The sequence below is a fragment of the Eschscholzia californica genome, unplaced genomic scaffold, assembly GCF_041429995.1.
Source record: "Eschscholzia californica isolate CP2 unplaced genomic scaffold, dmEscCali1.0.p SCAF_6, whole genome shotgun sequence".
Classification (NCBI taxonomy): domain Eukaryota; kingdom Viridiplantae; phylum Streptophyta; class Magnoliopsida; order Ranunculales; family Papaveraceae; genus Eschscholzia; species Eschscholzia californica.
Window position 1 is genome coordinate 40,439,671 of NW_028238483.1, and position 24,265 is coordinate 40,463,935.

At 36.4% G+C, this 24,265-nt stretch overlaps 2 protein-coding genes across 7 annotated transcripts; one reads left to right on the forward strand and one right to left on the reverse strand.

The window, feature by feature from the left end:
* Window positions 1–387: 387 nt before the first annotated feature.
* LOC147534850 (NAC transcription factor 32-like) lies at window positions 388–2,921 on the forward strand. The gene is made up of 2 exons (XM_086648832.1): window positions 388–1,383; window positions 2,202–2,921. The coding sequence occupies exons 1-2, from the start codon at window positions 898–900 to the stop codon at window positions 2,631–2,633; spliced, it is 918 nt and encodes a 305-aa protein (XP_086504958.1). The 5' UTR covers window positions 388–897; the 3' UTR covers window positions 2,634–2,921.
* LOC147534851 (P-loop containing nucleoside triphosphate hydrolases superfamily protein) lies at window positions 2,840–24,041 on the reverse strand. Of its 6 annotated transcripts, XM_086648830.1 has the most exons (28): window positions 23,517–24,041; window positions 23,332–23,429; window positions 21,133–21,222; window positions 20,234–20,286; window positions 19,102–19,167; window positions 18,969–19,022; window positions 18,549–18,608; window positions 18,123–18,201; window positions 17,258–17,325; window positions 14,835–14,897; window positions 14,627–14,731; window positions 13,692–13,796; window positions 13,430–13,537; window positions 13,206–13,352; window positions 7,816–7,995; window positions 7,466–7,639; window positions 6,491–6,712; window positions 6,162–6,302; window positions 5,945–6,070; window positions 5,649–5,699; window positions 5,513–5,560; window positions 5,275–5,433; window positions 4,394–5,125; window positions 4,175–4,264; window positions 4,029–4,068; window positions 3,436–3,514; window positions 3,105–3,144; window positions 2,840–3,005 (listed from the first exon to the last, which is right to left on the reverse strand). In XM_086648830.1, the coding sequence occupies exons 1-28, from the start codon at window positions 23,753–23,755 to the stop codon at window positions 2,958–2,960; spliced, it is 3,465 nt and encodes a 1,154-aa protein (XP_086504956.1). In that variant the 5' UTR covers window positions 23,756–24,041; the 3' UTR covers window positions 2,840–2,957. The 6 variants fall into 6 exon arrangements, 2 of the variants coding, with proteins under 2 accessions (XP_086504956.1, XP_086504955.1); XR_015227834.1 differs by lacking the exon at window positions 4,029–4,068 and having other exon boundaries at window positions 6,491–6,709; XR_015227835.1 differs by lacking the exon at window positions 4,029–4,068 and having other exon boundaries at window positions 3,105–3,166; window positions 6,491–6,709.
* Window positions 24,042–24,265: the final 224 nt, after the last annotated feature.

The window sequence follows — 24,265 nt, forward strand, 5'->3', positions numbered from 1 at the left end:
CACTTCCCTTCGCTGGAACAGTGTCTGTGTGTGAGAGAGAAAAAAAACAATGAGAGACCGATCATAAAACAATGAGAGAGAAACAATGAGAGATCAAGAGACATAGATAGTGAGACCAATAAAGAGAGATAGCGAAAGAGATAGAGAGAGGGTAACAGTAAGTGAGAGATGGGAAGAGAGGGGGGAGAAGAGGAGGCAATGGTGGTCAAAATTGTAGTGGTGATAGAGAGATGAAGATTATGGGACAATGTTTGATTAAGTACGTTTTTGAGTTAAAAAATAATATTCCTCCAAAAACGTACAGAAAAATATGGATTCTCTAGAAAATTTATTTCCTAGAGATGATTTTTATGCCCCAAAGTAGCGGCCTTCTCATTTTAGTTTTTTTTTTTTTTTTGTTGACAAAGGACATCATCTCCTTGGTAGGCTTTTGAGATGGTTGTATCATTCATTGTATGGTAACTTTAATATGGAGTAATTATCTAGGGTCGGGTCTTCTGGTCAAGCTCTCGTAGGACAATCATTTGGAAAGTGTTATCTAGGGTCGGGTGCAATGGAATAGTCTAGCTAGCTAGCTAGCTTTCCAAACATGCCAAAATGGACCTAAACAAATCAATCACAAATGACGTAAGCAATGACAGAATAACTTGCCATGCTTAGACATGGACACTAGCCACTTGTTTTTTGGCTGCCTCGTGCTATTTGTCATTTAAACACGTGTCCTTTCTAGAAACCGCGTCTTACTTGTTCTTCTCCTCCTTATAAATTCTAACCTCTCTCTTGTTTTCCAAGTTTCAACAACTCTCTTCCTCCCCAATCATCCCACCACCAAGCACCCCCTTACAAAAGACTAGAGAGAGAAAGTACTAATAGTAGTAGTAGTAGAGAGAGAGAGAGATGAAAGGTGAAGGAGCAAAAATATCATCATCATCATCATCATGTGAATTGGAATTACCAGCAGGATTTAGATTTCATCCAACGGATGATGAATTAGTTATGCATTATTTATGTCGTAAATGTGCATCTTTATCAATTTCTGTTCCTATTATTACAGATATTGATTTATACAAATACGATCCATGGGTATTACCTAAGTTGGCTAATTATGGTGAAAAAGAATGGTATTTTTTCACACCAAGGGATAGGAAGTACCCGAATGGATCGAGACCGAATAGGTCAGCTGGATCTGGATATTGGAAGGCAACTGGAGCTGATAGACCTATTGGAGTACCCAAAACAGTTGGGATTAAAAAAGCTTTGGTGTTTTATCAAGGGAAAGCTCCAAAAGGGACTAAAACTAATTGGATTATGCACGAATACAGACTGGCTGATGTTGATAGATCTGCACATAATAATAATAATCACTCTACCAAAAACTCCAAGGTAACAACACACTAATCCTACACTTTTTACAACATCAAATAGTACTTGTGCAACTCTTCAATTTATGGTCACAACTTTATGATAACAACTACTGTCCGACTTTAAGCCCGGTAGTTTCATATGTTTAAGTTCAGACCGTTATCGTGCTTATCACATCTTGATGATCTATCAAATAGACTCAAGTTTATCTTATCTATCCACACAATTGATAACAATTCATACTCACAAGCTTTGTGTGAGAGAAAAAATGGGAAGGAATTAGATTTTTTTTTTTAATGTTCGAAATCAAATAGACTCAAGTCTGACTTAGGTATCCACACAATTCATATGCACAAGCTTTCTGTGAGAGAAAAAAATACCATCATGGGCATGAGTAAGTGATATGGGGCTAAAAAATCTCAACCGACCTAAATAGAAAAACAAGATGGACGAATTCTTTAGAGAGAAAATGCAATTCAATCAAGAGAAGAAAAAAGATAATTGACCCTTGAAATCATGGCTTTTCATTTCATTTCGTGTTTGGGATGGCCTATACTTTTTGGTCCCTACGTTTTTTTTTCAAATATAAGATGAGTAGAACACTTCCTATATGTATTATTGGTGGTACAACCCATGAAGTATAGGCTATTTGAAAAATTGTGTCTCCCTTCATCAAGAAATTTGACTATAACTTCCTATGCATGATGGTGGTATAACCTCAGAAACATAGGCCAGTTGAAAAATAGTATCTTCTCTTCATTAGGAGCTTGCAAGAATTGGAACTTCCATCAATTTCCGTAGACTGTGATTTTAATTTCAATCTTCATTCGATAATGCAGCTTGACGAGTGGGTATTATGTCGACTCTACCACAAAAAAGGCTTAATTGACAGGCAGTTGACTCATACATCGGATCACAATAAATCGTCAACTAAGCCTATAAAGACTACCAGCTCAGGCGAGCAGAAGTCCGAGGTTCTGGCACACTGTCAACAGAGCAACATTATGCCATCGCCAAGATATATGAATAGCTATCCCCGTTTCGAGCAGCCGGATTTAGTGTTCCAGACAGATCAGAGCTGCTGCTCGGAGCACGTTACGACTTCTTCTTCCTCGACATGGGAAAGGGAAGTGCAAAGTGAACCAAGAATGAAGGTTGAAGATAATAGTTGGTTAGAAATAACTCAACTTAATAGGGATATGGATCAGTTTGAGAATGAGCTTTCACCTTTAGAAGACATGTTCATGTATTTAAAGAAGAAGCCATTTTAGACACTCTTTTAGGGTTTCCTTGTGGAGGAAGAACAGGAGACTTGTAATTACAAGTCAATGAATGTCTTCCTTTCCACAGGGAAGACCTCAGTTGTTGTGGTTCATCAGGCTAGTTATTCTATTGGCCCTTATGTTTAATGAGGTCACAACTTTCTTCGTCGTGGAGTATTATAGTCGTCTATAAAAGCTACTGTCATTTCAATATATACGATAACGAGAACCATATAGTAGGTTTCCCTCTGCCTTTTATTTGTATATTGTAGTAATAAATAAAGACATGTTCGAACAGATTATTACCATAAGAAAGCAAAACTTCTAAACATTTCAAGATGTGTGAAGAGAAGAAAATACATGAGTATATTCCCCTACCCACTGCAAAGAAATCATAAAACAGAAAAGAAAAAATAAGGTTAGGATTAGTACTTGAATCAATGGAGTGATTGAGTTGATTGGATTGTGATCATTATATACATTTTTGAACTGTACAATGGCATTCCGCGTGCTCCGGAACCTGCAACAGCCGTGTCATTGAGCTAAATATATACATGAAAAGCTTCATTTGTCGAACACACAAAAAGGTGACAATAACATATTAGAGGGTTTGAAGTTTTCATTTTCAATAAGTGAACATTATTTGGGATACTTCATTTTTTTTCATCAAATTGTTCAAGACATTCAAAGGTTGCCATATTTTGAGGAACTTCTGCTTTGGAATATCCAAGAAACCCAATTACCCATAATCTTAACAAAATAATGCAAAAGTATCACGTCTAATGCAATATTTAGCAAGAATTTTAAATACCTGAAGGAGGAGAAACTAACTTCACCCACCAAACTGTCCAACGATCCGTGAAATGCTATAAAACATGATTCGCGTTCATCTGCAAAATCATGTATTTCTTATTGGATATCGGGTTACAATACAACAATAATCTTGAATTAAGATAAAAGTCACAGTAGTCATTATATCAGTTCATCATTCTCCGTCACCGGATCATATATCCACTATATATCGCCAATATCATCAGATTAACTACGAAAATCTCAGAAACCAGCAAGCCACAGTTGCGAAAAGAATCACACTAATTGTAGAAGTTGAATTGGCTTCATTTACCAATTAAGTTTCTTTATCCACTAATAAAAGAATTTTGAGGTTTGATACCTTGATTATTGTTTTAAAGAATTTTTTTGTATTCTAGTTATTGCTAGAATACAAAAAATGCGTTTACATCAATCAATGCGTTTACATCAATCAATGCGTTTATCTCAACAATTATAAATTTCCACTGAAGTTTCCGTCAATGCGTTTCCATCAATCAATGCGTTTATATCAATTGTTGATCAAATAATAAAAATCGTGAGTAAATATAAGAGATCTAAAATTCAACCATATACCTGAGACTGCTGCTGCGTACCACTGATCTGAAATAATGATCTTGGTAAAAAAGATAACAGTATCCGTGTTATAGTTTTTTTTCTAATGCAGCTACATAAGACGTTGTAATGCAAAAAGTTAGATTGAAAGAGCAAACAGACAGTACCTTTGCATGGCAGATCTTGGTTATCGCCTCAACGTGAAGGTTTTGTAGTTCTTCAAGAGCAACAATATCTAGACCATCAAGATCTTGACTCTGCCATGAAAATGAAGAGTAAACAAATGGCATGATGTCTTTGTTGTTCTTATAGCAAGATAACCTTAAATTAACAACATCATGGTCTCATGCAATATTTATAACTTCAGGCAGTTCCTGAGTGTATACCTTTAATATAGAAATAATGTCTTCTTTGCACCTTCTCTCTCCTTTTCCATAGTCATCTCTTACTCGACCCCATGTACTCAATTCGTCCATGTTTTTACAAAGTTCTCGAGTCTCAGAATTTATATTTGGAGATCGATTAGATAGAGAATAGCCATCTCTGAGCCCATGTTGGAGAATATTTACTTCATGTGCCTCCTCGACTGCAGTTTCATAAGGATCATTGCCAGTCTTCCTCAACTTGGAAACAAGCGACCACATATTCGCAAGTTCAGTTTCTAAATCTTCTTCATGATGTTTTGCGTCATCAAGTCGTTTCTGTAGCTCACTTTCTCTTTTGCTTCTCTCAGATAATGCAGCCTCCAAAGAAGCCTCCCTTTGGCATCTAACATTAAGCTCCTTTTGCAACTCCTCAACTAAAAGCTCATTCTCTGATTTTCTAGAACTATAGCTATGGTCTGTCTTTCCATTAGACGTGGAGTACTTCTGACTACTGTCAACTCTACTACGTTGAGCTGATTCTTTAGTTGCAACCAAGTCTGCAGTCAATTTCGCCTTCTCATAAGAAAGTTTTGTTACCTCTTCAGCCAAATTTCTAAGTTCCGTGGCTGCAGCTGATGCTAACTCCTTGGCGTATGAAGCTTCTTCTGCCAGATCTTGAGTGTGAATTTCAAGTTCATCCTTTTCTTCAGCAAGCCTCACGTTATCTTGTTTAAGATTCTCAATCTCAGTAGCCTAAAATTAGAAAGAAAGATGAATGTTACTTCACTAACTTATGACAATGATTATGTAAGGTAATCTTGAATTATTCTACACTGTAGGCAGTAGCCATAGAGAAAGGTGTTATAAATGCTTATAAAATAATTTAAGTGGACAAGACTAACTTGCATAAGAACTTGAGAATTCACAGCCAAGTTGATACTGTGCCCTTTTGAGTCTTCTTCATCTGAACTAAGTCCATCCTTTGGTCCTCTATTTTGTTGAGAATCAAGCTGCTGCCTCAACAGAAGAATAGTTTCCTGCATCTCAGCATTCTCAAATATCTGACAGAAATTAACAAGAAATTGTCAACACTCGGTAAGTTTATATAAAACTTATTAGAAAACAACGGTAGATATTAACCTTAATCTGCAGCTGTTCCTGAAGGATTCTGTTATCGGCTGACTTAATCTTCAAAGAGCAAAAACCAAAAAAAAAAACAGTAATAAGAACCATAAAGTAGTAATAAAACAAGAGCAACCAAATGTGATTAACAAACCTCGAGTTCAAAAGTTTTTTCATTCAGTTGACTTGCAAGCTTTGAGAGAGCCTGGAGAAGAGCATATGTTATTCATTAAACCACACAATTGACACTTTAACAACCCAAAGTAACAATATCAGTGTTGCAGCCGTAAAGTAATGAGGGAATGTTCAAAACTTGAAAGCTGGTTAGAATGGACCTATTGGACCTAACAGTGACATTGGCTTTAATCCCAACATAATCCAAAAATTAGTAGCTCCATTTTCGTGGCATGGTGATTTTTACCAACTTGTCGAATTGATAATCCTTCTTACCTGGATCATTTCATTGTTACTTGATGCGTGCGGCATCCTCTCAATTGACCCGGTCATCCGTTGCTCAAGTAAACGCATTTGCAGCTTCTTTTTGCCAATTTCATCTTTCAAGTTACTCATTTGTTCCTATCATGACCAGAAACAATTATCAATATGCATATATGCATAATAGCCATGTCCACGATGTGAAACAGAACCAGAGAGGCAGCACACATGCCTGAAGATTCAAATCATTGGGGCTACTAGCTGCTTGTTCTGACAATCTTTTAAAAGAACTGGTACACAAGGCTACTTCCCCAGCTAACATTTTCACCTGCTCCTGGAGAAGATCCATCTGATCTGTAATTGTTGTCCCAGTCTGGAAATAAGTCACTTGGTTAGTTATACTCACAATTATAATTTGGAAAAACGAATCATGGAAGCAAGTCAAATTCTAAAAAGTCTAAAAGATGCAGACCAATATCAAATCACGAGAAGCAGAAAAAGGAATGCAACGTTCAGTTTTCGTTTCAGAACAAAAGCTACAATAAGGTGAACAACTCTGACCTGTTGTAAGTGGCATCCTCTGGCTGTTGCACTGAACAAGTCCCCTGCTTGGGTTCTTTCACGAAATGACCCAACAGCTGAAGGATCATCGACTTTCCTACCCACTGATATTCTCTGGTTATCTTTCACTTCATTTGATATCGTTTTATGTTGCGATGACTGTGAAGAGGATCCTGGTGACCCGGCAAATGAACTTTCACCATTAGCATGATTGTCCGACTTCTGCAAGGAAAGTGAGTCAAGTACCATAAATTCAAAGATCCATATCCTTCAACAAATATCATTATTTTGGAGATAACAAGTTCTAAGTATGAAAGGAGTTATACGTCTCGATGAATCATGAAATGCTACTCTGATGTAGCCAACATCTACAATAAACGGGTGTGCCCCTATTTTCATTCATCTTGGTTGCAATTTATTATCTTCTTGTGTTTTTATTTATTGCCTTCAGTTATTAGAATTTCTAATTAGCTATAATTTAGTAAGTTTAAAGAGCTACCTCAATGCTAACAATATATCCTCGAAACTAGATCAAATTCATTTGTAGATCTGGTGTGCCAAAGAACCAGGTCCCAAGCCCTGCTCAACGTGTCAGCAGCTTTCTGCTTTATTCTTTTAATTTTGTTTCTATTAACTTGCTGCACTAGTTAGGCAATAAGTATTACATAGTTTTGTTTCAGTTTTATTTGAAATTACGGATAAAATAGAACTCTGTTACATGAAAATACATGTTTGGACGAAAAGTTCCGGAAAGCTCCTATTAATTATTTTTGCAGTTGCTTTTGTCTCTTTGTTTACATCAATTTGGTGTTAGAGAAGGTAGATTAGGAAATCTGTAGCATCAAAGGAATGTCTATAAGATAGAAGCACCTTAACAGGTGAGGTTAATGAATGAAGGAATGTCAGTGAGTTAAGATAGCTCTGAAGAGATGAAGCGACAATTTACCGCTCCTTCAGGGTTTCGAAGAAACTTACCCGCATTTTAAACCAGCCAAGCATTCCGTGTCTCCTATTCTTTTTATCAGGTTTGGCCAACTCATCAAGATTACTTGCATCATACTTTCTTTCTGACGAAAATTCTGAACCGAGACTGGTGGCATCATCATCATCAATTATGTATTCCCGTTTTCTATCTGGTAAGTATGCTAGCTGCATTGAAAAAAAAGGATAATAATAACAATCAAAAAGTTGAGAAAGGTAGGCACTTACTAGAAATCTCATTTGAAGAAACTAATATCTTGAAGAAATCTAGAGATCACACGTTGGTGTTGTTATGTGGTGTGTGTGTCTGTGTGTAAAATATGTTCAAATTGTAAAATCAAAACCTCGTCTTCTCCAAAAGAATGTCTTCGCCTTGTATTCTTCTCAGGGATACTAGATGGCAATGTATTCTTTGTAGAAACCAAAATCAACTTTGTGAGTCTCTGAATTCTCCCCATTAGAGCGGCCTTGGCCTGCTCTTCCTCTTCTAGGCGTGACTGCAATTTAACTTGGCCAGCTTCCAGCTTCAAAATAGAAAACCCAACTAATTAGAGTATAGAAATTGACTAAGGAACCACCAAATATAACATAAATGCAGGTCAACGTAGTTTAGAACATAACGTGCAATAAAACGTACTTCATGACATATAATAGCATAAATGTCAATGACGAGTCTCATATGGCCCTAGGTCTCTAAAAAAGCAGCTACATATTGTGGAAAAGCAGTTGGTTACATAGTTATTTTTTAGTTATTATCTATTAGTGGTTACCTTGTAGTTATTTATCTTTATCTATTAGTGGTTGAGTGGTTGTCTTTTATGTATATATATGTGTGCCTAGGACATGAATAAAAGATCAGATTAGAAGTTTTCTTCTTTCAACTTCAGACTTTTTTATCTCTACACAATCTGTGTAAGTTTATATGGTATCAGAGCAAGGCTCTTTGATAAACAACTTTAATGGCTAAAACAGCTATGACTGGGGCAACCCATGCAACTTCTTCAGATGCAACATCTGAAGTTTCTCAAAAACTAGTTACGCCTAATCCCTCTTCTAACAATGACTCACATTCCCTTCAAATTACACAACACAAACTCAATGGAAGTAATTTTCTTGAATGGTCTCAATCTGTGATGTTAGTAATTCGTGGAAAGGGTAAATTAGGATATCTTACAGGAAGTATAAAGGCTCCTGAAGAGAATGAGACAGGATATTCAACATGGGAAGCAGAAAATTCCATGGTAATGGCATGGTTGATCAACTCCATGGATCAACAAATAGGTCGTACCTACCTCTTTTACAAGACAGCAAAGGAGATCTGGGATATGGTTCATGAGATGTACTCTGATCTTGAAAATACATCTCAATGTTTTGAAATCAGATCCGCCTTAAAAAGTACAAAACAAGGTAATTCTTCCGTAACTGATTACTTCAATGTTATGACAAAATTATGGCAAGAGATGGATCTGTTTTACAACATAGAGTGGAATTGTGTTGAAGACAGTTTGAAATATAAATTGATGCTTGAAAAAGATAGAGTTTTCGACTTTCTTCATGGTTTAAACAAAGAATTGGATGAAGTTCGTGGTCGCATTCTTGGTACAAAGCCTTTTCCAAGCATTAGAGAGGCATTTGCTGAGGTTAGAAGAGAAGAAAGTCGAAAAAAAATTATGTTAGGAAGTTCTGCTGCAACTTCAGAGGATCTGTGTCAAAGTTCAGCCTTGGTGACCAAGACTAATGGTGAACGTGGTAACCTGAAGAATGGTAAGCCTTGGTGTGATCATTGTCAACGCCCTTATCACACAAAGGACACATGCTGGAAATTGCATGGGAAACCTGCAAATTGGAAACCACGTAAACAAGAACATGGAAAGGGCTTCCAAGTTGTTTCTGAAGATGAATCGGGAGCCTCATGCTTTACAAAGGAGCAACTTCAACAACTCATCAATGACACAAATAAACCAATTATGGATGCTGCTCCTAATTGTTCCACTGCCCAAAAAGGTGATTACATCTTTGCTTTAAGCGCTACATCTGAATCAAATGGTCAATGGATCGTTGATTCAGGTGCATCAGATCATATGACAGGATGTCATAAGTGGTTTTCTACATATAAACCTTGTCCAGGAAATTACAAAATCAGAATTGCAGATGGATCTCTTTCAACTGTTGCTGGAAAAGGAACAGTGGAACTCGCAAATATTACCTTGAGTTCAGTTCTTCATGTTCCAAACTTAACTTGCAATTTAGTATCGGTTAGCAAGTTAACAATGAATTTAAACTGTGTGGCTAAGTTCTTTCCACTTTCATGTGAGTTTCAGGATTTACTTTCGGGGAAGATGATTGGCAATGCTAAGGCACGTGAGGGGTTATACTTCATTGATGATTCCACAATGAAGACACAAGCTCTGACATCAAATAGTGAATCAACTCCTGTTTCAAGTGATATAATGTTATGGCACAATAGATTAGGTCATTCAAGCTTTCCATATTTAAAGAATTTGTTTCCTTCAAAGTTTCGTAGTAAAGATGTCAGTTTATTATCTTGTGAAAATTGTATTCTTGCAAAACAAACTCGTGTAACATATCCAAGCCAACCTTACAAGGCATCCACTCCTTTTGCTTTAGTACACAGTGACATTTGGGGTCCTTCAAGGACTAACAATGTTACTGGATCTAGGTGGTTCATCACTTTCATTGATGATCATTCTCGGATATGTTGGGTCTACCTTTTAAAAGATAAATCAGATGCAACTTCTATCTTTCAGCAATTCCATCATATGGTTCAAAATCAATTCCAAACAAATATCAAAATATTCCGAACAGATAATGGCCGAGAATACTTCAATTCAATTCTTGGTGATTACCTTAAGGAAAATGGGATTGTTCATCAAAGTTCTTGTGTTTATACTCCTCAACAAAACGGTATTTCAGAGAGAAAAAACCGTCATCTTTTAGAAGTTGCGCGTGCATTACTTTTTACTACTCATGTCCCATCTACATTTTGGGGTGAGGCTGTTCTAACTGCAGCTTATCTTATCAATCGACTCCCATCTAGAGTTCTAAATTTTCAAACCCCTTTGAGTGTATTTTTAAAGTCCTATCCTGAATCTCGAATGATTACATCGTTACCATTAAAAACATTTGGTTGCACATCCTTTGTGCATAATAGTGCCCACAATCGTGGGAAACTTGATCCTAGGGCCACTAAGTGCATCTTCATTGGTTATTCTCCAAATCAGAAGGGGTATAAATGCTACTGCCCAAAAACCAAAAAAACATTTGTATCTCGAGATGTTTCCTTCCTTGAAGATCAATCTTACTATCCCCATTCTTATCTTCAGGGGGAGAGAGTGGATAAAGATCAGAATTGGGATCATCTTCTTTCCTTCGAGCCTTCTTTACTTCGTACTCCTACTGAAATACATGAACCGTCTAATGTGCCACCAACAAAATTGAATTCAGAGACAGGGGGAGATTCACAAGCGCCAGAGCTTCGTGTTTATTCACGAAGGAAAAAGACTCAAGAAGTACAGTCACTCGAGAGCCAAGAGCATTGTCACGACTCTAACTTGCAAGTGATGACAAAAACCAACAGTGAAAACCCACAAGAGGATCTTGACATCCCAATAGCTCTTAGAAAAGGTGTGAGAAAATGCTCAACACAACATCCAATAGCCAACTATTTATCCTACAGCAACTTATCTTCGGCATTTCGAGCTTCTATAGAGAAAGTTGAGATGAGTTCCATCCCGAAAAAAATTCAAGATGCACTCCAAGAACCAGAATGGAAGGCAGCAGTTTTTGAAGAATTGAATGCTTTAAAAAAGAATGAAACTTGGGATGTAGTAGACTTACCAGACGGCAAGAAGACTGTAGGTTGTAAATGGGTGTTCACCATCAAATATAGACCAAACGGTGAGATTGAAAGGCACAAAGCCAGGTTGGTGGCGAAAGGATTTACGCAGACATATGGAGTAGATTACATTGAAACGTTTGCTCCTGTTGCAAAACTAAATACCATAAGGGTGTTAATATCATTAGCAGTTAACCTAAATTGGGGACTTCACCAAATGGACGTGAAAAATGCATTCTTAAATGGTGATTTAGATGAAGAAGTGTATATGGATACACCACCTGGATTTGAAGAAGGTAACACCAAAGTTTGTAGGTTAAAAAAGTCCTTATATGGCCTGAAGCAGTCTCCCAGGACTTGGTTTGACCGATTCTCAAAAACTATAAAGAGGCAAGGTTATGAACAAGGAGGAACAGACCACACGTTGTTCTTCAAACACGCACAAGATGGGCGCAAAACAATCCTGATTGTGTATGTGGATGATATTATTATAACTGGGGACGATGTTGAAGAAATAAAACAACTGAAAGAAGTCTTGAATCGGGAATTTGAAATTAAGGATCTCGGCCAGTTGAGATATTTTCTAGGCATGGAAGTAGCAAGAAGTAAGGAGGGAATTCTTATCTCCCAACGTAAATATACATTAGATCTATTGAAAGAAACTGGGATGTTAGGATGTCGCCCAGTTGAAACGCCAGTGGATCCTCATGTCAAATTTTGTCAAGATAAGGAGCAAATTCCAGTCGATAAGGGTAGATACCAACAATTGGTTGGAAAACTAATATATTTATCCCATACACGACCTGACATAGCATTTGCAGTCAGTCGAGTAAGTCAATATATGCACTCTCCATGCAAAGAACATTTACAAGCAGCATATCGGATTCTACGATATCTGAAATCCTCTCCAGGTAAAGGTTTATTCTTCGGAAAATCTAATAACAGAGATGTAGAAGCCTTCACAGATGCAGATTGGGCAGGTTCTGTGGAAGATAGGAGATCAACAACTGGATATTGCACATATGTGTGGGGAAATTTAGTTACTTGGAGGAGTAAAAAACAATCTGTTGTATCACGCAGTAGTGCAGAGGCCGAATTCAGGGCTATAGCTCATGGTATTTGCGAATTGATGTGGATAAATAGGTTGTTAGAAGAACTTAAAGTTTCAAAACAAGGCCTCATGAAGTTATTTTGCGACAACAAGGCAGCGATTAATATTTCTCATAATCCAGTTCATCATGACCGAACCAAGCATGTGGAGGTAGATAGACACTTTATCAAGGAGAAGATCGAAGAGAAGATTATTTGCATGACATATATTCCTACTAAGCAACAAGTTGCTGATATCTTTACCAAGGGGCCTCCTGGACCACTGTTCGATTCCTTCTTAGGCAAGCTGGGAATGAAGAACATCTACAACCCAGCTTGAGGGGGAGTGTGGAAAAGCAGTTGGTTACATAGTTATTTTTTAGTTATTATCTATTAGTGGTTACCTTGTAGTTATTTATCTTTATCTATTAGTGGTTGAGTGGTTGTCTTTTATGTATATATATGTGTGCCTAGGACATGAATAAAAGATCAGATTAGAAGTTTTCTTCTTTCAACTTCAGACTTTTTTATCTCTACACAATCTGTGTAAGTTTATACATATAACTAGGGTCTAGTGTGATAATCTTCCCGTACTAAACTGGTAAAAGCAACTACACCTGTAGATAAGTACATTAATGTCTCCAAAGGGTATGAGCAACGCAACATCAAAATGTACTTGCATACCTAATCCCTGACTCCATGAACTGGCATTTCGTTCCAAATGACAAAAAGAATAAGGGAAGAAACAATTATAATGCTTGTCAACTAGCATAAGTTAGAAGGGCCAACCTGAAGCTTCAGACTAACAAGATCTTCTTGGCTGGACTCCCCAAGACGAGGCTTCCCCGTTATTCCACACTTTAATTGCTGAAGCTCATCCTTTAAGGTGGAAATTTCCCTCTGGTATTTTTTAATAAGAGACTTCTCATCCATAATCTAAAAACACAAAAGATATTGAAGTCAGTGCCAAATCCATGGGTCAAAATTCAAACAAATAATTACATAAACTTGACCTTATTTTGAGAGGCTTTAATTTCCACGTGCTTGCTCCTATGAGCAAATTTTAGAGTATTGTGAGTCTCTTCGCTATTGCTAGAGGAAGGAGTGACATTGCAGATAAGCTACAAAAAAGCATGGTACGAAAAGTAGTTTAGGCAAAAAGATAAATATGAAAGATTAATGGTGCAATCTACAAACTACAACTAAGAAATTTCCTTTAGTTAACTGGTCATAAAGTAGTAGGGAGTAACCATTAACATGATAAAGTTAACTTACAGAAACCCTTCCATAACCACTAAGAGATGACTGCAACAAACGTGTAAGCTTCGAATCTCGATATGGTATATGTGTAGCTTTCTCATCAGTTAGCTTAGAAATCACCTGCAAGGATGCACAGCAGCTTTTAATAATAGTAGAGTCAATAGACAATTGTCTGTATAAACTGTCTTCTAGTTCATTAGATTGAGGCATCAGAATTTGTAGGATTATTTTCACTAGTGCCTATTTTTCGTCTTTGCTTCTCTTTTTTCTTTCTTCTTCTAGTTGAGTATTAGTTTTATTGGCATTGCCTCTAGATCAGAATTAGTTGCTTCATCTCATAGACAGGGTTCCTCTATTGCCTTTTCAAGAAACACCTTACAGAGTCTACAGACAACAATACGACCGAGCAACCCAAATTCCAAAAATCACCACCATCCAATCAAACCCAAATACAGGACAACAGATTCAACAAAAAATGGTAAAATAACTTCAGTGCATTTAGTATTAGTGGTGCCTGACTGCCTGTAACTAAAAAATATTACCTACATGCGACATCATTATCCACTTGGTGAGCATGTTAGGTATAACTTTAAAGTCTTTTACTAATCCTACACTGTGATTGTGACTCAAATAAGGAACACATTAAATAATGAACGAAAGCGGAAAGACGATATATTTGCTCGTTCAACCATGTGAATACGCAAGAAATGTCCAGAGTAACACATAACTCTAAGGTATTACACTTACAACTCAATGATTCCACTAATACAGATAAATATATACGAACAGAATGAATAGAAATAACATACATAACAAATCTATATATTTATATTTGATGTACAATCCAGTGAGTGAACGGATAACAAGTTATCATGCCAATACGTAAACCTTGACTAATCACTAAGTCATGGAAAAGAAAAAACAAAAGAACAAAAGGTGTCATATCTTACAGTCCCAAGAGTAAGCAAGCTTTTATTTATGTATGAACCTTCTTTCCTTCGCAGCCCAGTTGTTTCAGCTTTTGAACTTTCAGACCCTGCAAGATCGATTAAATTCTGCAGACGAAGTTTATAAAAGAGCCAAATACACTATAACAAATGAAAATCAAAATTATGACAAGACATCATGAAAACCAGAATGTATCATCAATTGATATACCAATTGGGATAAGGTTACATCTTCCTCCTCCTGATTTTCACCACGTGAGCTGCTTTCAATTGTCTAATAGAAAAATAGTAATTAGCTTTTAGTCCAAAGATAACTCGTGGAAACAATGCATATTAAAGAGTTCAAACCACTTCAAGCAAAAAGAGAACTTCTGAAAGATGCAAGTAGAAAAACATTTTTTTAACTATTTTAAAGTTAATAGTGGGAAGCAGATCGCTAAATTACGCTGTACGGGTAGGGTAGCATTGCGTGGTAGACCATATTTTACCGTGCTTTTTTATGTCGTACACAGGGGAAAGCAGATCTAGGGAGCATGTACTTTTTTCCTTATATGTGTATTCAAATTACTAAAAAAAAAAAAAAAAAAGTGTACCTTTTTGGAATGCTACTTTGGATCACGAAAGTTTTGAACTCTTCCCAAAGCAAACACACATGTGTTCTATGACGCATACAAAACAAATATACATGCGCTCAAACAGTTATTTGTCATTCAACCCTTCGGACCCGCAAGTTTGTTCAAAAGAAAGGGTTAAAGTTTTTTTTTTGAATACTTTGAATTAATGATGGGGGAAAAAGAATACAACAAGGGAAAAAGAAAAGGAAAAAAGGAGAAGCTGGGATGGTTACAACGCTACATGTTGTTAATAATACCATCCCAGCTCGATACAAAGTCAAGATAAGACAAATTAATAGCCCAGCCGATGTCCCTTCTCCAATGGAAGAGCAGCCCAAGGATGTCCTCCACTTCGAGATTAAGAGCAGCAGAGGAGTCCTTAAAGATACCCTCATTTCTAGCCTTCCAAACTGACCAGCAGATAGAGAACGGAATTAGATTCCATAAGTCTCTCGTAACTTTCTTGATTGGGACTGAGTTCCATTGCTCTATGGTCTCCTTGACTGAATTTGGAAAACACCATTGGTACCCTAGGCTCCTTGTGAAGAAATTCCACAGCTTACTAGCCTCCTTACAGTGAATCAGAAGATGCACTATCGATTCCCCACTGTTGTGACATCTGGCACACCAATTGGTCAAAAACATCCCACGCTTTTGAAGATTATCCATAGTTGGAAGTTTGCCTAGAACAGCGGCCCACATCATAAAGCTCACTCGAGGGGGCACTTTAGTAGACCAGAGGCATCTAAAATTGAACTGAGCAGGATGATTCTCAGAGTCACCTTGCTTACTCAATCTCTTATAACTATTCTTCATTGTCAAAGGGTCCTTCTCTCCAAAAATCCAAACCTCTGAGTCTTCATCCCACATGCTAGAAATGGTTGAAGTTGAATATTTTAAGTAAGGGAGATTGATGTGAATAGAGAGTAGGGAGAAGCCAACCTGGTGTCCCAATCCCACAGGCACAACCGCCAGGCTTAAGTCTGTCTAATGCAATTCATGTTTTAGTCAACGTTAACGAAATAGTTTTTTGGCTTCGATGTGGTTTTCTTTGACAATGTGAACTGGTCAAGAGGTGTAGCTTCAATTCCATACATTTTAATGTAGTAATAGTAATTTGTTCTATTAATTGTATATTTTATCCAATCTGTCTGTCGTACAGCCAAGGAATTAAATTTCGAAATATTTCCATCGAAACCGAAATTTAACTAAGTTTCTCTTAACAATGTCTTGTCAAGGAATTAAATTTCGAAATATTTCGGTCGAAATGACCAAAATATTTCCATTTGCACGTCTACGAAAATTTGCACCGAAACCGAAATTTCATTCCTTGCGTACAACAACAAATTAGTTTTTAATAGTGAAGTCAAAGAATATAAATGTGTTGGTCACTTCTACCCTTGTGACTGACTCAACAAGTAGGAGAAGAAGAGAGAAAGAACAATAAAATCGTCACTTGTCATTTAAAAGGAAAAGAGAGTTGTCACTCCACTAACTTGTCACTTAAAACGACAACTGACTTTCCTTGACGCTTTCACGTCACAAGGTCAGGCAATCAGGCTGTCCACACGTCCATTGCAACAGCTACAAGTGTCCATTTCTTGACCAAAATGTGAGTAGCCTTGGTTATAACAGTTTGTTAACTTGTCTCGAGGTTCAAAACTAGATTTTGCATCGGTATTCAAATCTAACTACAACCCTTGTTCAGCCACATCATTTCATTGGAGGAAACAGCACATATCCTGATTAACGTAATCTATCACCCCTCTTTTAGGCCAAGCAGGAGTGTTGTCCTAAAGGAATAGAAATAACTATTCTTAACCAAGAATACAGCTTCGTTAACAAACGTACGCTAATTTTTTAATCAAACGCGCTTTAAAATGATATTGTTACAAGTCGCTACAAGCTTCTAAAACATAGTCATATTTAGACGATAAAAAATCAGCATTCCTATCATTTTAAATTCATATGGATGAAAAGAACAATGAGATTTAAACTTAAAACAAGGGACGATAATTACCAAGGTGAAGATAGTGTGACTCCGACTGCTAAGTAAATTATAATTATTAGAACCCACGTGTCTATGCTCTGCAACAACGTCAGAATTGTACAGTTGTCGTAAGTGAGGGAAAATTAAAAGAACATTGAGGATGAGGATTATTAAATGAGAAAAGTAAGTTAAAAAAGAACATCGTTAAAAAAATGTAATTTCAAAGAAGCTAGAAAAAAGATGAAACTTTTCGAGTAGTACATAAGTGGTAATCCGACCAGATCTGCAAATGGTATGTCTGAAATGCCATCATTTACAACTACCACCATCACGTTGAAAGGTTTTGAGAAGGATCATTTCAGAACATCATTTACAACTACAAATGTGCCTTAACTTCACCGATACCATTTCAGAACCACCGCTATGTTATATACTATTCCTACTACTCATTCTCAGCATTCTCAGTTCTGATGTTTTCGATGAATATGCTTCTCTTTAGCCTCAATAGAGATGAAGTAGGAGAAACCTAACTGAGATATTCTACTTGCACTACTAACTACTAAGACCACTTAAAGCTCCAATGGAGACTAATTTGGTGTCTTGTAGTTCTAACAGAAAAGACCTAAAATCAAGTGAACCAGTGAACAGATAATGGAGGTCATGATAGAAACTCTGCAGACCGGATCAATTTGCTTAAGTCATGGATCACGATATAGCGCGTAGGGAAAAGGATCTGAAGCCCAATTTTACGTAGGGACTAGGGAATAGAGGCATTTGTAACTACATCACTGGGATGTTAGATAGCAAGTAACAAAAATAGCTAATATAACTTCGAAAGTAGAATGGATAGACAATTCAGATCTCTACAATAGAAATAATCAAATGAACTAACTACCTTCGCCGGATGCTATCAGAGAAAGGGCATGAGCAGGAGATAAAACAACTTCTTCCTTAATTCCTTCTACATAAGTTCCCTGTCAAGCATAAAAATGTTCAATATGCCAAACAAGATGAAGAATCAGAATACCTGAGAAATCCCAGAGGCAGAACGATGGAACTGGAGGCGAAGGAAAAAAGGATGTTGAGGAAGAATGAAATACATAGAACACATCCTTATACAAGTTAAGGATAACTCCAAAGAGCGACATAACAAGACAAGAAAATGCTCTAAAGAATATGCAATATTCGCATTGAACATGAAAATATCTTAATAGAGCTAGACGAAACTAACTGCAGGTATTTCTTTCTCCGACTACTCTACTAGTTGGTTATAAAAGAGAATACAAGCAACTTTCTAATAGCCTGGGAGAAAAGGAAATACCTGAGCATCTTCACGTATTCGTAGGTTTTGCCCAATTGGATCAAGCAAGTCATTAATAACCTGCGAGAAAAATAACCAATATTAGAGCTACAACATCAACAACTTATTTCAGAATAAACTCTATAGAATCTTTTGTAGTTTCTTAAAGCCTTTGAACCAACAAATGAGGCTTGCTCCATAAACTGGCAGAACCTTAATTGCCGAATTAAACTATAACCCATGTCAAATATCCATGAAAAGAACTGTTGCAAACTTTCAAATTTCAACTCCAAGAAAAGGAAATAAACCCAATATCACACTGTCTGTAGTTCTGACATCAAAATAAGATGTTCAGCCATATAACTATCAGTTCACACATTGGAGTCTGTAATCAGTCAACAATAAGAATTAAAGAAACGAGAATTTGTTAGTATTACTGACCTCATTGTATATTTCTAGATATGAAACGCGAAGAAGATATTCCCTCTCAGGTGTCTGAGTCAGATTTGATGACGGTCAGCTAGGAATCAAATAAACCCGGGAAACTACAGATAATACGCATTACTTAAATTACCTCCTGGATAATGCCAAAGACATCCTTCACAGCCAGTGGAATTATCCCCGGAGATTTTTGCTCTCCCTGCAGCGCAGTCAGACTATAAATGAAAACGTGGATAGGCTCAAGGCATTTACATAGCAGGCAAAAAGATGTACGAGTGGATATGCTCAGGGGATGTCAGAGCAAAACACAATTCTCAGTCTATGCACCATATATACCAGTAGAGGTATGGATACCCGATAGGCACAATATAATTATATGGTAAGTTGGAAAAGAAAAGAGACATGGTAATCGATGTGAATCGAGATCCCTTAAGGGCCGTTTTTTAAGGGCAATTGACAACGGTTTTGAAATTCCTTTAATTTATTATTTACTTGTATACATTTGGGAATTATCCCTACTAAAACTTATAGCATTCTAAACGCAAAAAATGTCAACACGTCGAAATAAGATAATAAACATCACATACATGGCACCGCAAAACCATATGACAGAATGAATTCGAAATAACTGCTGAGGTTATTACTGGAGAGTGGAGATAATGCACAAATAATATATATATATATATATATATATATATATATATATATATATATGATGTAATATACTAATATCAATTAACAGATTCAACAAAGAAGAATCAAAGCAACTATATTGCATTGGATGATTATAGTTTTACTGCATACCTTCAACAGGCTCAGCCTTCAATATTAAATGCTTTTTCCTACTCTGAATGTTAAGTGTACTGTAATTTGACACGATATTCCAATATATATAGTTTTTTTTCTTCTATCAAATGTGTTGGACAGTTGAAAAGCGAAACATGTAATGATAGATTAGGTGACATTCTTTTCGGTTTCAGAATTTTACAAGTATTGGAAGGATAAGAAAACTGTTAGGGACAGCAACTCCCTGCACATAACAATATGTATTTGGTGCTTCACTATGTCACGTGTACATTGATAAGTTAGAAATAGAGTTATACAAGTCAGTCAAACAGAATACGGAAATCAAGTTCAGGCATATGTCAAATTATAGCTGGGCGAAAAAAAAAGCAAGATAATTTCCAACAAATTAGAGAATTATCAAGTTCAAGCATATGTATACAATTATAGTTAAACTAAAAAAAATGAGATAAATTACTAACATGCATTGTATGAGTCTTTCCACTACTAGTAACACCATAAGCAAACACTGTTCCTGAAAAAGAATACAAAAGAAATCATTGGCAAAAGATTAAGCCATAACTTCAAACGCCGAACCTGTGAAAAAGAACATTAACTTCTAACTCTATGATCAAGTAATAAATTTCAGCTTTGGTATGAATTTCAGTTTCAGTTTAATTTAGGCCTCGCTAGAAAGAGAATATTTTCAAAAAATAATCCGTTTACTGTGGAAATGAAACAAATATCAGGAAACCGTAGAACCATAGGAATATTATTTAATTTTTCTTTAACATATCTACTAAAAAAGCTCATCCTCCCCAATATTATTACTTTTGTCCATTTCATTTGTGCTCCAGTTGCAACTATGCAAGTGTATACTTAGTGTTTGCTTAAATGATGTCTTTCGTATTATGCAAAAATCCATGGTGTTATTATATTTGGACGGTCACTAAGAGTGTTATTTACTTGTTCGTAGTATATCATAGGGTCTAAATCCTCATCTTCTCTAATGAATCTCTAACCAAATTTTCCTGCTTTTTAAGTAAAACACTTTTCTTGTTCAAAAAAAGAGGGGAAGAGAAAACAGCGATACCCAGCAGTTCTTTACTATGGTATCAGCAGAATACATCTTCAGCCTAGCACTAACTCTCATTTTCTCAATATTCTCTCCCATTAAAAAAGAAGAATGAAACAAGGACATTAATAAGAAAACAAAAGCAGCATTCTCGAAAATTTTGACTATGCAGCCCTAATGAAACTTCCTGCTACAAAATACAAATACGACCACGACCACCTATTTATGATACAATCTCATTCAGCAGAAAGTGATAAACCACTATAGAATATTTTATTTTATTCACAAATAAATAAAAATAATTACCATTGATTCCTCCCATAGCACCACTTACAACATGATGAGCAGCAATATCATAAACATGTCGAGTGGTTGTTGCTGGCCCGAATACTCTATCTGCAAGACTCAAGAATCCAAATAGTCGACCACTTCAAAAAAAATACAATGGAGTGTATCGGAAAAAAAACAAAAAAGGGACAAAACAGGAGTTGTATAATTGATCTTTTAATATCTTTAGAGTAGGAAAGCAACAACAATTAGGACGCACACCAAACAGCTTTCAACCATGGCTAATCTCCTAACATCACTTTTAACTTCACCAACCTTTTGTTTACACACTAGAATTGGGTGTGCCGTGGTGCTCCACATGGAAGTTCTAGTAATTCCGTGGAAGCATATGCATGTCTCGGCCAAGTATGTTCATAATTCTTGGGTGCCTATGTCTTCTTCCACCCCTTCCACCGTACATTATCAATTTTTTATATTTCGTCTTGAGACAACCTCAAACTCTTGAGAACCTCATCAGAACTTAGACATCTCCCTTTTCTAGTGCTCTCTCAGCCCATTACGCTAGTTGAGATATGTATGTGATAGGTGAGACCGTGGAACCTACTACAGATGTCATTTTATATTATAAACTAAGAGAAACTCCAACCATGACGGACTATAACATCCTGACAATTTGGATTGCTCCAACCATCATCCAAATTGCCAAAACGAAATGGCAATATGTGAGTAGTGACTTGCCATATTTGCCTAGTCTTTTGCCATTTATTGCAATTCCTTTTATTTACTTTTGTTCCCAAATTCTCTTTTTCAAATAACATTTACTTCCCTTATATGTATGTTGCTACAATAAATTTTCAATTCGAATAAAATATTGTGTTTCAAATAATGAACAAAGAATATCTCATTATTTGTAATTGATAAGAACAAAATAGTACAATTCATTAGACAAAAACAAAAATTATATGAATTGAAAATAAATATAATAATCAAATATGGAGTTTAGGAATAACAAATCTAGTTTTAAAGCTATTTAACAATAAAAACTGAAAGTTAACAAAATATTTGGCAAATTCTTGTTGAAGTTGTTCTCAGAATTACAGTTTTTGTCAACTATCTTCCTTGTGTAGGATTACTTGGTTTAACCTAATTGGAGTAATGTTGTTGATGAGTACGTAAAGTACTCCATTTTTGGGCTTTATTTTATAGTCTTTACATGTTAATTTTGATGGAGTTAATTAAATTACATGGTTTTGTAGGATTACTTGGTTTAACCTAATTGGAGTAATGTTGTCTTATTCACATTAAAAATAATGTACAGCAAATGTTATGTGCTGGGGTCAAATGGTGATTTAATGGTAGGAGTAGAAGTCCAAAAGGCTGTGGACTGGTTACTGCCTAAAATGTTAGTTTGTCAAAGGAGACCATAACTCTTCTTTGATGGAAGCAAGCATATCCATCGCTTGATTTGAGGAAGACTAATGGAGTTATGCGGTAATGAAGGTATTGTGAAAGAAGGACTTTTCTGGCAAAGATCAGAACTTGTCCTGGAAATTTAATGGATGCACTAAATTTTCTCAATTCTTACGGGTGAATGAAGGCCTATAAATTTGCTTATTCATTCACAATACAATTATCCCATTCTCAAGTTCTCCTTTGTATAAGCGAGAGAGTAAGAAAGAGTATGAGATTAAGTGTGAGGGTGAGAGAGTTGTAGTGAGATTTTGGTGTACACTAGACTTTGTGTACGGTAACTCATATCCATAGTGTAATAGCTTGGTGCGGTTCAAAGAGGACGTATGACTTGCTTTGAATCTCTATAAATCTTGCGTGTCATTATTCTTTACTATTTGTTTTGTGGTTATGTTGTATTTATTCACCATTGCACCCTAAGATCCTAGTATTCCCGCATTAGAGTAAAAAAAAACTCTAAGTAGACTAGTCACCTATTGGAGTTGCATAATTTGCTCAACGGCAAATCCCAATCATCTGGTAAATGAGATGAGGGGAACGCGGGGACCAGATCCCCTCGATCACCACTAATTAAGAAGCTCAATTTTTTGTTCAATTAAGCCACACCATTAAGCAACTCGAGAACTACATCTACTAGAAATTTAATGATATAGTAAGTAAGCTATAAAGAAAAGAAACAAAAAGCAACATATGAAGTAGGAAAGTTGAAAAAAGAAAGATCAAGGGGAAAGAAATTTAGTTTCTTACCAAACCCATAAGCAATTGAAGAATTGTATTCATTTCTAACAGTGTAATCTCCATCTGCATACCATGCTGGCTCATCCCCTTTATTTATCTCTCTAACACTAGAATCAAAGTAGGATGAACAAAAATTAAACCTTTTAGAGTGAGAAACAAAGAGTTTTAGAGAGAGGGAGGGAGTACAAGTATACCTGAGAGGGCGAAATCTGACAGTGACCAAGACATTCTCCTTGGACTTACTGGAACCAGATTGAGTGGTACTAGTAGCTGGTGAGAGCTGATTCAATGGAGGAAGTGGAGGAGGTAGACGAGAACTCGAGGAGGGAGTGATAGGTCTACCTCCGGTCTTTGAAATAGGCGGAGCCACCGGTGATGGAGGTTTTCTAGAACGGGAAGTGAAGATATTGGAAGAGGATCTTTTACCAGACATTGTTACAACTTCAGGAATCAGAAAGAGAGTTTTAAGAGAGAGAGAGAGAGGCAGTGGTAGTAGTAAGTAACAAACTGGTAGAGGAAGAAGAGAAAGATTCTTTTTTTTTTCTGTAACGAAAACAAAATAGAGCCGGCGGAAATGGTGGGAAACAATTTTAGAGAGAGAGAGAGAAGTCAGGTGGAGATCACATGATATACCGTTCAGGATCGTCTCTCTCTCTCTCTCTCTAGTTTTGATCCCTCCAAAAACTATAGAGTCGTTTTGATGAATATTCTCTTGACTTAGTCCCATTGACCAAGTCGATCGTTACACCCATATGGCCCCATATCCAAAGAGGCAAAGAGATTTTTCTTTTTTTTGATGAAGGAAGAGGCAAAGGTTGTGTTTGATAACAACTCAGGGAAAGGAAAATAATTAGAGAAACTCTTTCTCGAAGAAACATATTACGGAGAAACAGTTTCATCATAAATATTTTCTATATTTTCCATTGTTTGGTTCGCATAGAAA

Bases quoted from the DNA above. Each gene is read 5' to 3' on its own strand.
- LOC147534850 (XM_086648832.1), top strand. From the start codon at position 898: ATGAAAGGTGAAGGAGCAAAAATATCATCATCATCATCATCATGTGAA. The intron at 1,384-2,201 runs GTAACAACACAC...TCGATAATGCAG, and splicing joins ACTCTACCAAAAACTCCAAG to CTTGACGAGTGGGTATTATG.
- LOC147534851 (XM_086648829.1), bottom strand. From the start codon at position 23,755: ATGTCTGGTAAAAGATCCTCTTCCAATATCTTCACTTCCCGTTCTAGA. The intron at 13,353-13,429 runs GTCAAGTTTATG...TTGTGTTTTTAG, and splicing joins TTAAAGCCTCTCAAAATAAG to ATTATGGATGAGAAGTCTCT. The intron at 3,145-3,435 runs GTATTTAAAATT...CGGCTGTTGCAG, and splicing joins GTTAGTTTCTCCTCCTTCAG to GTTCCGGAGCACGCGGAATG.